We start from the raw sequence: 15396 nt of genomic DNA on the forward strand, positions 1-15396 counted from the left end.
CCTTGTGCAGGCATAAAGAGAAGCTTAGATGCCGCTCTTGTTCCCCCAGCAGCCTAACTTTATACTAGCATTTGTATAATGATGAACATAAATCCATATTTCTTCAATATTTCTTTTGTTTGTTTGCTTTTGCTCTTGAAGAAAGTAGTGAGCACAATCCAGTAGGAACATGGCCTAATAGAGCACTTTGGAAAGAACAGAAACATTTCTGTGTCCTGGTGGAGCCCTCTTACTTTTTAATAGGCCACACACTGGCAGAGTTCCATGAGGACTGCACCCATCGCATTGGGCACTCAGCACTAATACTGTTACACAACAGGTACATTCTTTTATGCGCAATTGCCCAAAGGATTGCCCAAACAAAACACATTAAATGCAACCGTGATAGACATAATACATTTAAAATACATGGAAAGCAACAAAGGAGAATGAAAACAGTACATCTCATGTTAACAGAAAATTAAGTGATTTTGCCAAGTTGTCTAAAAAGGCAGCCATTTTAATGCCGGACAGCAGTTACTGCAATTTGCACTACTCATAGTCATTTTTAAAAAATATATCTGTCAGTTTATCACACTAAATGCAAGGCATTTTGTATACGAATTGAGGGGGAAAATGCAAATTGTGCCTCTGCAGGTGTTCATAAAATTACTAAACAATGTAATATAATGAACCATGTACCCCAAAAGCTTAAAGAACTGCTTTCAGTAAAATTAAAGACAGAAGACTGCTACAAATACATGATATATGGATATGAAAACAGGAGCCAAGTTCTTCTTCTGACCTGATGCACACATTTAGGGGGCTGGAGATAATCACCATTAGCAGATTAAGACATTTCCCCCCACCTGCATAGACATAACATGAGAGTTGCGTGTTCCACCTAAGACTGACCTGTGCAATCTCCTTCCCACCCCCACCCCTCTCTTTCTCTCTCTTTTGGCAGGGGCAAAAAGCATGTGAACTGAGCCTCTGCGTATACAGCCTTTATATGAAACAGCTGCTCTGCACATTACACAATTACAGGGTGGAAATAATAAGTGTAACTATCATGTAAGGATGTAAAGAGGATCGCCAGCCCACTAAGTGTGTGTCCCGAGCCATACCATCACTTTCAGATCAAGAAACCACAGAATAATTGCCTGATCTAGCTACCCTTTACAATGGCATCTCTGCCTTACAGAAATAGCTAAAAATAACAGTGATTTCTTATTGTGGAACACAAGAGGTGATGTGTTCTATTGAAAAAAAAAATGCAGAGAGTATAAAGAACTTTGCATTTGTGTTTTTGTTTGTTTTTAATGTGTATGCATAAAAGTTATTGCTCCTTTTTCAGTATTGACAAAGGGGAGGATAACAGATGTTTGAACATAAATAAATAAGGGCACAAGTCCATGAAGGACAAAGTGGTTACTAGCAACTTAAGAGATTAAAAGATTTATAGTTACCACCATTCCCACCGAGTGATGGTTAATATCACTTATTCCGTCTTAGCAAAACTACATTAAAGAACAGCTATAGCACAATGTACTAAAAGTCTCTCTTTGTCATCTTTCTTTGTAATGTTCTCGCCCTGGATACCTTTCAGTAGGGCAGCTTGAACAGTTCACCGCCATTCGAAAACCCCTCTGGAGATCAGACGATAAAATTCTTCCGGCAATCAGGGAGAGAGGACAAAGGGCTTTCTCGTGCTATTTCCATATTTTCATGTTTGCTGGCTTAACATCATTGTGTACGACTTCAGTACTTAACAGCTGATGCGAAGACGTTCAGAGCTGGCAAACAGAGAAACAGCATGAGAAAAGCCCTTGCCTTCATCATCCCATCTCCCACAATATATATATTTTTTGTTTGTTTTAAAGTTAATATTGCCGGGGAAAGCCAACTTGGACACCTGGGCAGTTCAGATTTCAGGAGGGCAAAAAATAGCCATGGCATGCTACAGTTATAAGATTTTCTTAGGCTTCCCCCGCAGCAGCATACTGACCCACCCAAACTGCCCTACTGAAGGGTATTTTTTTTACTAGTAGACAAGTAAACAGTGTTAATGGTAATCTTCTAGGTAATGTATTAAAAAGGAGTTTGACACCCTCAGCATCCTACATTTCCCAGAAATTACTGCAGCAATTATGACAGGTACGCTGGTTTAAAAGCAACATAGGTTTGCTGTGTAGACGTGCCCATAGAGAATAACTGCAGTCTCATCAGGCCCCATCACAATAATTATGGCCAGCTAGGGTTGCCAATCCCCAGTTGGAAGCAGGGCATCCCCTGGTTTAGAGGCCCTTCCCCCCGCTTCAAGGTTATCAGAAAGTTGGGGGGGGGGGATGTTCACTGAGTACTCCATTATATCCTATGAAAACTGGTCCCCATAGGGTAAGATAATCAATCTGTGAGTATCTGGACCGGGGGGGGGGGCTGTTTTTTTAGATAGAGGCATCAAATTTTCAGCATAGCATCTGATGCCTCTTCTCAAAAAAGCCCCCAAGTTTAAAAAAAGATTGGATCAGGGGGTCCAATTCTATGAGCCCCAAAAGAAGGTGCCCCCATTCTCCATTATTTCCGATGAAATGAAGGCATTTAAGAGGAACACAATCCCTTTAAATGTGATGGCCAGAACTCCCTTCAGAGTTCAATTGTGCTTGTCACAACCTTGCTCCTGGCTCCATCCCAAAATCTCCTGGCTCCACCCTCAAAGTCCCCAAATATTCCCCAAGTCAGACCTGGCAACCCTATGGCCTGCTCAAAGTTTTATCTATCTGTAAAATGTCATTCTAAGTGTAATCTTCACAAACATCATCTGCCTGAGGCATTTCTGCTCCATCCTTTGAAGCCTTGCCAAAGTCTGTTGCGGTTGAGGAGGTGCAGTAACATTTTGACAAGCAACATCCCCACTCCAGACTCTGGGCAGTATTCCACTCTTAGGGCCTTAATAGGAGTGGGGTTGGGGGGAAAGCACCCAATTCAACTCATGTCAGACATGTGACTGAGGACTGACCTTTAAACATTCTTTCTGCCCTACTCAGCAGGTAAGCATGGCAAGAGGAGCCCTCAACTTTCCCTCTCTCCTGCCTTGCATCTCTTTAGAGACTAAACAAATGGCTAGGGTAGGGGGTGTCTGAGTATCCTGCTGCCAGTCACATCACATGTCTGACACAAGTAAGGTTAGAGTTGTGTAATGAGATCCTTACTTTAAGAATGACTCTGTGGACTAGTGGTATCCCTCAGCAGTTTAAAAAAAAAAAAGCTACAGAAAGCAATGTTAGAAGAGAAGGAGTACAGGAAGAAATAAGCAGAAGCTAAAGAGGAATGAAGGTAAAACTTTCTCCTATCATAGTGACTTAATAAAGGTGGTTGTATGATAAACTACAATAGTAAAGAATGCCCCCAAACAGACTTTTTTCAGACTGTGTGACAAAATTACTACAGAAATGAGGACCAGTGGGAGCAAAAGTCACAGAAGTTTGTGTTTCAATACTGATTATAGCAAGAACAGCATTCTGTATGTTGCAGTATCCTAAGGAACATCCAGTGTAAACCAGACAGAGATGAAGATCTGCACAAATTAGAACTCCAGGGCCCAGTTCACTCATGCAAATTGGCTGTTTTGACTTACTACACAATCTCTCACAACCATCCCTGGGTACAGGATTGTAGCAGCACAGTTAACTGTGACGTCCACTAAGTAGGAGGCTAAGCAGGAGGAGGACTGCATGTGTAAATTGTCCTTTAGAGATGCCACTTCAAAGGGACATTGTTTTCTTAACAACAACCAGCAAGCAAATGAACACCCCCCCCCCCCCCGAATCTAACATGTATTTAGCAATCTTTGCCCAAACTTCCCTCAAACTTCCTATCCTTACTGACTTCAGGGGAAAAAATCTGACTCCAAGAAAAATTCACTATAGAAGAGACACAAGTTAATGATCAGTTGTGGTGCTGGCAAATCTGGGTGGCAAGCCAGCAGCAAGTACTGGACTCAAAGTCAATTTCCAAGTTACAGCACCTTAGTCCTCAGCAAGCTGCCATCGATTGGTCTCTCAGGGTGAGTGAGTGGTGGTATCTATGTGCTCAAAGCAACAGGAAAGGTGGGAGAGTGTTCTACAGCTGTGAACATCTGTAATAGCTATTGACACTGACTGTTTTATACAAGTGCACAAAACCTTCTCCATATGCAGTTTTCCCACATAGACCAGGCAGCAGCAACATGGCAGACAAACAAATGATGAGGGAAAAGAGTGGCACACCCATACTAGAGAGACAGATTGATATAAAATAGTGCTAATATTGATTTCAAAGAACTGTACAGTCCCCTTCTATTTTATGCATCAATGCCTAAACTAGATAAAGCACTGGGGATTGCACTGCATCTCTCACTGGATTTTGCTAAATGGTAGCCATGTGCATGGTTGAGGAGAGGGGATGCTTTGAACAGGACCTCATCATCATGTGCAGATTTTGGGCGTTTTCGCACAGGGCTTACCTCGGAGCGATGTCGCTCTTCACCGCGCAGCATCTGAGCGGATTTCGCACCAACTGCTCCGCAGAGTCGCGAAGAGCCGCGGCTTTTGCGTCACAAATGTAAACTGGTTTTTGGCGGTTTACATTTGCGACGCAAAAGCCGTGGCACTTCGCGGCTCTTCCTGGTTCTGTGGAGCAGTTGGTGCGAAATCCGCGCAGACGCTGCGCGGTGAAGAGGGGCATCGCTCCGGGGTAAGCCCTGTGCGAAAACGCCCTTTGTTTCAACCCATTTCCCTATTCCTGATGTAAATAGGACCATATATTGTTATTTCTCCCTTTGGGGGGAAACCAGAAGGCCAGTTTATAGCCAGAGAAGGGCACTGGGAAGAAAGAGAGGCATGTGCAATGCCATGGTGTCCAACAAATAACAAACAGAGACAAACCCTGTGTCTGCCGTTTAAGGATCTAATTATGAGTTTCTAACACAGTGTCTAGCCGTGCCCTGCAAGCTCACCACAAGCCAGCAAATAGTTGGGATATGGGTTGAGGATAACTGTTATCTACTTGTTGGGTGCCACCTGTCTGACTGATAGGCTGATCTATAGCACATCATAAAGGAAAACATAATTCAGAATGTTCTTGAGTCTGTTCTGCAATGGCTTGTTTACAAGGGAATATCAATTACTACTTCCATTCATCATTCCCATATGTGAACACACACAACACAAGGCCTGTGTAAAACATAAAACTTTTTTCTTCTTCTGCCTTTTCATTAACATCAGGTCTTGCCTTTGGATTGGATCCAGCACTAAATTTCCACTTGCTCAAGAGCTCTTGTGTCAGCAGAAATTCAAGGGAAAGGACTACGGTAACCACTGGTGCTAAGTCAAACTTGCATTTCCATATATGCAAGCTCTTGTGCAAACAATTTCTGGACACTATAACACAGGAAGGAAAAGGCTATGTGTTGTATAAGTTCAGGAGCAAACTGGACTGTGCCAGACCCATTTATGTTTCCACTTATGCAAGACTGTGTACACTGTCTGCTTACCCCTAGAGCAGGGATGTCAAACTCATTTGTTATGAGGGCCGAATTGGACGTAAATGAGACCTTGTTGAGCCTAGCCATGTCGGGCTGGGCTGTGTGTGTACCTATTTAAGATTAAGTAGCAGAAATATAAGCTTTATAAAGGACACAGACGAACACAATTAAAAATTTTTTTTTAAAAAAAAACAATCTTAAAATAAAATATGCTTAAAACATTAGTACTCGTTCCTAAAGGTGCTTTCTTTGTATTTCTCCCATGGGATCCAGGAAACTGGGCAAAGGAAGCTCTGCTTTTCCTTCCTTCCCCAGAGGACTAGGAGGGGAAAGAGCCTCAACCGATAGAAGGTTTAGCTTAATAGCTCTGCTGTGGCATTGAGAGCCTGGCAAAGCAAGCTCTTCCTCTCCCCCCTTCCTCCCCAAGGAAGGAGGCTCAGTCAATGAAGAAAATAGAGGATTTGCTCTGTAGCACCTGTGCAATTGAGCAAGCCTTGCAAAGAAAGCTGTTATGTGGAAGGAAACAAGAGAGGGGGAGAAGGAAGAAGATGACTGCTAGTTGCTCGGGGGCCTGACAGGAACCTTCCAAGGACCTGATTGAGCCCCCGGGCCGCACGTTTGATACCTCTGCCCTAGAGTTCTCTGGCCTTGAAAAGTGTACCTTGAAAAGGGCACAAAAAAGGCATAGCTCCCGCTGATCATTTTTTTCCTCATTCTCAGGGTGACAGTGTAGAATAGGCTCAAAGAGCGACTGTGAATGAGAGGGAAGTGGCAACATGATGGACCCAATCAGAGAAGATCCCCCCCCAAAGCCACCCCAAATTCTGGAGGCAACACTTCTGTCTATCCCAACCAAGTGAGCTCTAGGGAGTAATCTTATATGGAGGTGGTCCACACATGAAGCTGAATGAGATGGCAAAGCTGCAAGATGGTTCCTTTTTAGATTATAAGCTCCTACTTTTGGATTTCCTCTCGGGTAAAAAACACCTGACTGCATCTAAAAACAAGCACACCAAGGACCAAGGGGCTCTCTCCTTGGTATGCTACAAAGTTCTTTCTTCACTTGAAGGGAGGGTGATTTCAGTTTGTGCCTTTTAAAGAAGAGAGACCCACATCTGTAATCTACTGACTCATACTGTACCATGAACTGATTGAGTCTATGTTACGTAGACACAGATGCCAGTATTATGGACTTTACTACTTTAGACTGCAGGTTTGCTTATGCTCCTCTGCATAAGCAAAAGTTCCTGCATGGATAAGCTGGCACTACAGGGAGAGGACTGCGATAAACCTCTCTATTCAATATGCCCGTCTACTACATAAAGCGAGCTCCTTACCTAGAGAGCAATTTAAAAGCATGTTATCTGTGGTATGAAATGTTACATTCAGAACATTTCTGCCCAAGGCTTAAAACAGATGAGATACTGCGAGATCCATGAGATGATCATTTCAGCATCTTTTAAAGCTAAGTTACAGCCATGTGGTGCCGCTATTCAGACTCAAGCTTCACTGAGTCAGTTTAACCATCCCCACCCCATGAGATTTCACTAATCAAAACTGTCCCCTACACTGTTTTTTAGTCCTTATGAGGGCCATTTTTTAAAAAATAAAATAAAAGGGCTAGCAACAGTGTGAGGGTAATGGTGGATTTAATTAGAGAAACCATGTGGAGATGGAAGGGTTTAGCCCTCTCTCCTTTCCCCATGTGGCCCTATCTGAATTAGAGCTCTGTGGGACTGAAAATGCTTTTCAAAAATCACTAGAAATATCTGTTACTGTTTGCCCACCATCTCTTCTAGCTTGACCTGTCTATTATCTCATTCTGTGCCATGTCTAGAGTGGGTCTTAGTATGCTAACGGTGGGGGAAGCTGAACACCTTTTATAGCTTCTTCATGAATTTCTTAAGTTCTACTTGGCTCCAAGTGCAAAGCTTCCTAGATAGATAGAAGATAACACATTTCCTTGCACCCCATAACTTCTATCAAAACCTATCCGCACGACTGCACTCTTGAAAGAACAGCATTAAAGTACTTGCATTTTTTTTAAAAAAAACCCATGATACCCATTTGTTTCTCCTCAAACATGATGGCTGACAAAAGCAGTCAACTTGAAACAACACATTTGTGCACAGTATCTCTGTCATTTTTTACAAGGATTTTCTTAGTTACTACTTAAACTGTGTTTTAGACTTGGCTGACACAGCCACACTCTTCTTTCAATGCCCATAAAAGGTATACTAGAAGTTAAGAAGGATGCACTTTTAGTCTTCTTGAACCTCTGTTGCACTGGCAAAAAGCAAACATTTCACTCTGGGACAAGACACCTCAACCCAACAGGAGACGATACCCATCTACTCCAGTGAATGGAAACTGTGTTTGCCTTTGGGGCTGTAACAGGTGACACTTTGCTTCCTTCAAAGCAAGATTCTTTGTTCTGGCTCCTTTAGAAGTATTAAAAGAATCACTCAAAGACTGAGAGATGCCACCACCAACATTAATGCCGTGATCCCACTGCAGTAACACAGCTCTCCAGAATCACAATATTAGAGGCATGCCCCCCCCTTATCTTTCACAACTGAAAAAGCAAAACATGGTCTTATTATTGCATTTTCAGCTTTAGATATTCGTTCCAGCTGAGCTTTATTCATTCTCTATTCATGTTGGATCAAACAACACAGAAGGCTCAATCTACAGTGCATTTACCAGCAAAGGCTGGACAGTACTCACAATACCCTGTGTGTGTGTGTGTCTGTTCCTCCATTAACTTCAGTGCTGTTTTATTTTGTCAATTGTGTCAAGCACCCAGCTTTTAGGAATGTAGATAGCAGGGTATATTTCTAGCCTGGGAAAATGGCATGCTATCCCTTGTAAGGGCAGGATGGAGGGGAGAGGCGAGAATCTTGCCTGTTTCTCAGAGACCTTGAGGTATAGCTCTGACCAAATGAAGTCTGCAATTCCAGACTCCATTAGCATTAAGAACCACTTATCAGATGCTACAAAGCTTTATTGCTTTCCACCTGGCCTAGATTACTTAGATTCCCGAGCATGCGATGCTAGGAGGACAGGCCAGTAACCTCTCTTTGTTCTGCAAATCTGCTATATGGACTCCATGAAGCGAGAAGTGCCACACTGCCATCTGCAGACAAGAATTACCCCCTAATATACTCGTTCAGCAATCAACATTTCCTTGCAGCCAAGAGTCACTTCATTCTCATTCTCGTTCTTTTAGTATTGATGAATCACAAACTGTTTACTTCTCAGTGCTCCAGCCAAGCATGAACATTCAGGATTTTGTTTTTAATCTAGAGGAACAGCAAAATGAAAGGATGAGGCTAAAGAAAAAGGGGTGGGGTAGTGGAGAGCAAAGGAAGAGGTGCAGGGGGAAAAACACTTGTTATTACCTGTCTGGTATGAATAGAGCCCGGAGTCTTGAATCCTCCCTGACAGCTGCATTCGGAGACACTGTAAGGGTCCGAGCTACTGGAGGAGCACTTAGAGAGTGAATCACAGCCCACCACAAAGGTGTTATCCAGAGGCAGTTCCTGAATGACATGGTGCTTCTTCGGGGGCACTGGAGTCTCAGGTTTAATTTGGAAGGTGGGCTGCGGCGAGGCAGACTTGTAGTGCTTTGCTAAATCTGGGCTGTCAGGCTTAAAGGTGGTCGGTGTGGTGGCCCAGTTGTATTTTCCCATAGTCTGTTCTTCTAACTCTACAGGAATGTCCAAAGTGCCATTGATGTGTTCATGGCCAGGATCATCAGGTTTAGATTCTTCAATTGTTACAAAGTTGAGAAGAAGACTTTTCGGGGAGCGTTTCTTCTTCTTCTTCTTTTTCTTGATCTGGCGGTTCTCCTGGTTTGGAGAAACCCACTCGCCGCTCTGCTTGCTTTTCTGGACAACTTTGTGCCTGGGAGTTTGACGGCACCGTACCAAAGCAGTCACAAAAATGACTAGGATTACCGTCATGGTACCTGCAATGATAGCAATGATGATCTTGACATAATCATTAGTCTGGGGGGTGATCTCACCATCCCCAACATTCTGGCCAACTGGTGTTTCCATATTTCTGCGTACTAATTCTTGAATATAGGATCCATTGGTGACAGTTTCATTCACAAATAAATGCACCAAGGCTATAGTATATAGAGACTCAGGCTGTCCCAGATCATTGACTTTGATAACCAGCCTGTGTAATCCATGATCTGATGAAATGACTTTCTCTTTCAAAGTAACATTGCCTGTCAACTGGTCAATCATAAACAAGCCCCTTGAGTTCCCACCAATAATGCTGTAACGAAGTTCTGCATTCATCCCCGTATCGTTGTCAATGGCAAACACTTTAGTCACTACAGAGCCTGGGCTAGTGGACATTGGAACTAAATCGTAGGAATAGTTAGATGAAGGGATGACAAAAACAGGTCTGTTGTCATTAACGTCAACAACATTGATGGTAACTTTGGCAGTTGATGAACGCTGTAACCTTCCTCCATCCACAGCCTTCACCTGAAAAGTGTAAGACCCTTGCTGCTCTCTGTCAAAGGTAATATTAGGTCTTATGACTCCAGTGAGAGGATCAATAATGAAATTATCTTTGCCATTTAATATAGACAAGGTCACTGCAGCATTCTCCCCTGAGTCTGCATCTGTCACAGTGATGAGTCCAACCGTGCCATACATTGGTAGATTCTCTGGTACATAGAAATTATACTCGTTGTGTGTGAAAGCAGGGCTGTTGTCATTTTGGTCTAAGACTGAAACTGTCACAGTGGCATTGGTCTGCAAGGGTGGCATGCCATTATCTTTTGCCAGCACGGTGAATGAATACCTGTCCTGTTTTTCCCTATCCAGCTTTCTCACTGCAGTCAGAATGCCGGTACGACGATCCAGATTAAAAATGGGGGGTGCATCCAAGCCCAACATGTAACTGATCTCAGCATTACGACCGCTGTCTGCATCTGTAGCACTTATCTTGGTCAGCTGGGTTCCAGGAGCATTGTTCTCAGGGATAGAGAGTCCAATAATGGGCTGGGTGAACACTGGAGCATTGTCATTCTCATCTTTGATTTTGATGAGGAGCATTGCAGACTGGTTCAATGGTGGTTTCCCTGAATCAGAAGCCACTATTTTAATAGCATATTCCCGTGTGGCCTCATAGTCTAGGAATGTGGCTGTCTCCAGCAGAAACTGATTATCGAACACAGGCTTTAACCTGAATGGCACATCATGGTCTGTGAAACAGGTAACTTTCCCGTTGAGGTCAGCATCCTTATCCATTACTGTAATCAGGGCAATTTTAGTATTGAGTGGAGCTTTCTCTGACAAAAGCACAGTCCCATTCACAGGATTGATAATGTACCTGGTGTCAATTGATGGGATATTGTCATTAATGTCAGTGACATTCACCGTCACTGTTGCTCGTGAGGGTGTTGAACTGCCATCACTTGCCAAGACTGTTAACTTGTGCACTGGAGATTCCTCCCGGTCTAGCGGCTCCTTGATAGTGATAAGACCTGTGGTGTTATCAATGGCAAAAAGTCTTTTGGCCAAATTGGAGATCTGGCTGCTGAAATAAAAGTGGATCTGGGCATTTGATCCCAGGTCAGCATCAGTAGCATGGAGCTGAGAAACAGACGTACCGACAGGGGCATTCTCAGGAACGCTGACTTCAATATCGTTCTCCTTGAACACTGGGCGGTTATCATTTACATCGGTGACTGTGACTTGGAGGATGGCAGTGCTGGACCTTGCTGGGTTTCCACCATCCTCCACCTTAATCTTCATCACATAGGTGTCCTTTTGTTCCCTGTCGAGAATCTGCTGGACTATCAGCTGGGGCCACTTGTCTCCCTCAGGTGTCTCAATAATGTCAAGTCCAAAAACATTTTGACCCTAGAAGCCAGAAAGGAAGAAAGATAATATATTATTAAAGGTATCTTGTATACAGTGGACACACATGGATTTTCTGTGTAATAACTAGGTGGATCTTTCCATTTCTGGCTCATCTGGACATTTATGGGTGGATATTTTGTTTGACGATTTACTTCATTTACACCTCACATATCTCCAATGGGAACGTAAAATGGCTTATACTATTCCCCCCTCCTTAGTGTTATCCTCACAGCCATCATGAGAGGCAGATCAGATTGAGTGTGTGTGACCGGCATTAGGCCCAAGGTTACTAAGCAGAATGGAGACCAGGATGGGGGCTACTCTATGCTATCACCAACAAGTCCCAAGGATATAATTCCAAGTATATACTGACTTGGAAGTGAACCCTATTGAAATCAATAGCTTTTACTTCTGAGCAAGTTTGAGTTCAGCTATTAAACAGAACAGTTTTAGACTTCTTCAAACTCAGGGCTTTTTTTTGTAGCAGGAACTCCTTTGCATATTGGGCCACACACCCCTGGTGTAGCCAATCTTCCAAGAGATTACAGGGCTTTTACTACAGGGCTGACTGTAAGCTCCAAGAGGACTGGCTACATCAGGGGTGTGTGGCCTAATGTGCAAAGGAGTTCCTGCTACAAAAAAAGCCCTGCAAACTAAACCAATTACCTTTGGGTTCCAATTATCATTATGATGCTATCAATTGTTCTTAAACTGTATTCAAAGAGGAGGCTAGTGTTGTGTGTTTCAACTGAGAAGGAAGTTCGAAGGAACTTTTATCTCAGAATTCCCAATGGCTTAACATTTACAAAGGTGAAAGTTGGCAGATACTGGTTTGGCTGGGTGGCAGAAATGACTACAGATTTTGCCCCTCGCAAAAAAAAAAAATGCTAATGGACAGAAATACTTCAGATATAATGAGAAAACTAGAGTTTGTATACTACCTCAACTATCTTGAATTATATAAGTGTAACCATTTTGGCTGTTGCCTATCAACAAAATTGCTCTCATCTTGTGGGAGACTTACAAGACTCCCCCGTCCCCACTGTGTACTGCAAATGGGACTTTATGTTCCAAGTAGTACTGTGATTCTTTTGACAATGCAGCTGCTGGGACTATTTACCCTCTGAAAATTGACACTTTATGCCTACAGGGAAACAAATTAGGGGTGTCTGAGTCATTTGTTGATTGAAAAACAGTCCAGTGGGGAAAGACTAGAAGCCCTCTCCCCATGTGCTGATCTTCCCTTTAAACCAAAGCCCCAATGGTTACACTATATAAAATTAAAACCCATCTGCAAATGGTATTATGGGACCACTACATGTTGTGTATATCTCCTTCCTAAGACTGTAGGAAGTTTTCAAGAGAGTTAAATGTCAGCCAATGCAGCTCCACTGAGCATTTCTACTGGGGGTTCCAGAGTGTTTGGAGATGAACATCTCCCCCTTCACACTTTATATGTTTAGCACAGCAAATGCCAGCTGGCCTGTGAAGCAATGTAAAGTGTGAAATAGCTTTAAGATCATTACTGGGAGAGGAGAGAAATAATAGAGGGGCTGTGTTCCATTCCACCCCCCACCCCCCTAAATTAAACACTGGGATCCTCTTACAAGGAAGAAAAGCTGTGCCATTTAGAAAACAATTTACTGTCTGCATGATGGCCTCTGTGTGAGACCAGTCAAGATGCCAGGGCAGAAAGCTACAATATCTCATCTAAAAGCTTTGCCTCCTTATGTTGCAGGTGTGCAGCAGAAGGACTTCATAATGGGATCCCTGCACTTCCTCACAAGCATCTCTTCCCTTGCCTGAAAGCAGTAGTCACAGCACAACACCCCCCACCCACATTTTAAATATTCCTTACATGGTCCTGCTCTGCAAGTACACCCAGATGCTGCAAGAACGAAGCTAGATAGGACAGGAAGAGAAGCATCATCAGTTACTCTCTCTTTTTAAAATGCTAATAGCAGTGCCTGGTGTACTGAAGGAGGGTGAATCAGATCTGGGCTGTGGCGATCAGCACATGAAGCTGCCTTATACTGAATCAGGCCATTCAAAGTCTGTCAAGGTCAGTATCATCTATTCTGATTGGCAACAGCTACTGGACAGTGTCTTGTGGAGGTGTTTCACACAGGGCCAGCTCTGCCACTAGGCAAATCAGGCAATTGCCTAAGGCACCAGCCTTCTGGGGGCACCAAACTGAGTGCTCCTCATGTGACTCTGTGATGTTATCAGTGCAGGGGGTGGGGGCAGAAGCTAGCCTTGTCTAGGGTTTCACATTACCTGATCCTTTTCACTAAGGATTCCGAAAACTGAACCTAAGGCCTTCTGCATGCAAAGCAGATGCTTTACCACTAAATCACACAGCCTCCCAAACGGGAAAGAATACCTTTTCTGCCTCCCCCTTGCCATTTCCCTGATTTAAATTGCCCCCTCTTGTGGCTGTTTGCTTCATATAAAAAAATATGCGTGTACTTATGCTAGCACTCACATGTCTTCATTTTCCAAAGAAAGCACTCACTCCAAGAGAGGTCAATTTGAATCAGGAAAAGGCTGCAGGGGGAAAAGTCAACTCCCACTCTAGCCACAATCTGGCTCAGCCAGCCACAGCGATATGCTGGATTTTGAATCCTGTGGGGCATCTGATCATGGAGCTTTCACACCAGCATGCAAGTCCCAAGCATTCCAGCAGCTTTGCACATTATGAACTGCACTTGCATGAATTTCTAGCTCTGTGTCAGGTTTATCACAGCTTCCCCCATCATGGATCATTCTCCCTTATCATGTATCTGCCTCTTTTGTGTGCTGTGGGAATAAGACGAATGGCCAAAAAAACCCACCAAAAAAAACCAGACAAGAGCAGAGTCTTATACTGCACAACATTTAAATCCTGTGCCTTTAAATTTATGGTCTAACTCAGAAATGGTCACATTGCAACCGATTATTACATACAAATCAAGATCAAGGCAATTCAGTGTTTCTCTTTTCATCATAACCCATTTCATGGCTGCAGTGAAAATTAGATTCTGAGTGTTAAAAATAATGCAACCATTACATTTGCACACTGAATAATAAGGATCCTGAAATAGGTTTTGTTGAACATGGCATGCCCCTGTTATAGCAAAATAGATGCGTGGGCATGGAGACAGACACCACAATGCACATCTTTCTCTGCACAGGGCATGCAAGACTGTTTGAATACTGCTATGGGGGAATCAGATCTGATTCTTGTGAGATAGTATCTCTTTGGGCACCCAAGCCTGGGAATGCAGAGGGGGGTTAAAAGGGGGGAGGAAAAAGAGAAAGCAGCAGCAAATACATCCCCTAAGGAGGAAGAAGTGATTAGTATTCATCAATAGCAATCTCTCTGAGTGATGGGAAATGGTGCTGACAGGCACCAAAGGGAACAGTGCCAGCCCTACTTCACCAGAAGCGAGGACGGGAGTAATAAATGCAGAGCATTGAGGATGGGGGTGAAAAATAGAAGCTGGACAACAAACTAATAAGGGGCATCCAATTTCCCATTTGCTTTTCAAGATCACCAGCAGGTGCTGGTATGTGCAGCTGCAACCCAGGTCAGAGGAAGCTAAAGTGTAAGGTGCTGGGGCTGTTGCGTGGGGACTCCATTCCAACTGAAATATTATAAGGGCATTTTCACATGTGCACCTGAATGCATCTTGGGCTCAATGCAGTGTGCAGTGAAAACACAAGACCTACATTGGAAAGAATGCACACTAATTTACAAATGCCTCCCTCCCAATTTTCCTGCGTATTAAAAATGGTTACACACTGGCACAAATAGCATGAGATAAACTCCTTATGGCACAGAGCGGTAAATTGCAGTACTGCAATCCAAGCTCTGCTCATGACCTGAGCTCGAGCCCAGCAGAAGCTGGGTTCAGGTAGCCAGCTCAAGGATGACTCAGCCTTCCATCCTTCCAAAGTCAGTAAAATGAGTACCCAGCTTGCTGGGGGTAAAGTGTAGATGACTGGGGAAGGCAACGGCAAACC

The 15396-nt window shown here is 43.5% G+C and overlaps 1 protein-coding gene across 3 annotated transcripts in view; it reads right to left on the reverse strand.

The window, feature by feature from the left end:
- LOC132578874 (protocadherin-11 X-linked-like) overlaps window positions 1-15396 on the reverse strand; it is a 1063113-nt gene that overhangs the window by 821350 nt on the left and 226367 nt on the right. For 2 of the 3 annotated variants that reach the window (XM_060248968.1, XM_060248967.1), the window contains one exon: window positions 8905-11391. In XM_060248968.1, coding sequence (XP_060104951.1) covers window positions 8905-11391 — 2487 coding nt within the window. Of the gene's footprint in view, window positions 1-1552; window positions 1776-8904; window positions 11392-15396 lie in introns of those variants that run through there. The other variant, XM_060248969.1, reaches the window with a different exon arrangement.

The sequence above is a fragment of the Heteronotia binoei genome, chromosome 11 (genome assembly GCF_032191835.1).
Source record: "Heteronotia binoei isolate CCM8104 ecotype False Entrance Well chromosome 11, APGP_CSIRO_Hbin_v1, whole genome shotgun sequence".
Lineage (NCBI taxonomy): Eukaryota > Metazoa > Chordata > Lepidosauria > Squamata > Gekkonidae > Heteronotia > Heteronotia binoei.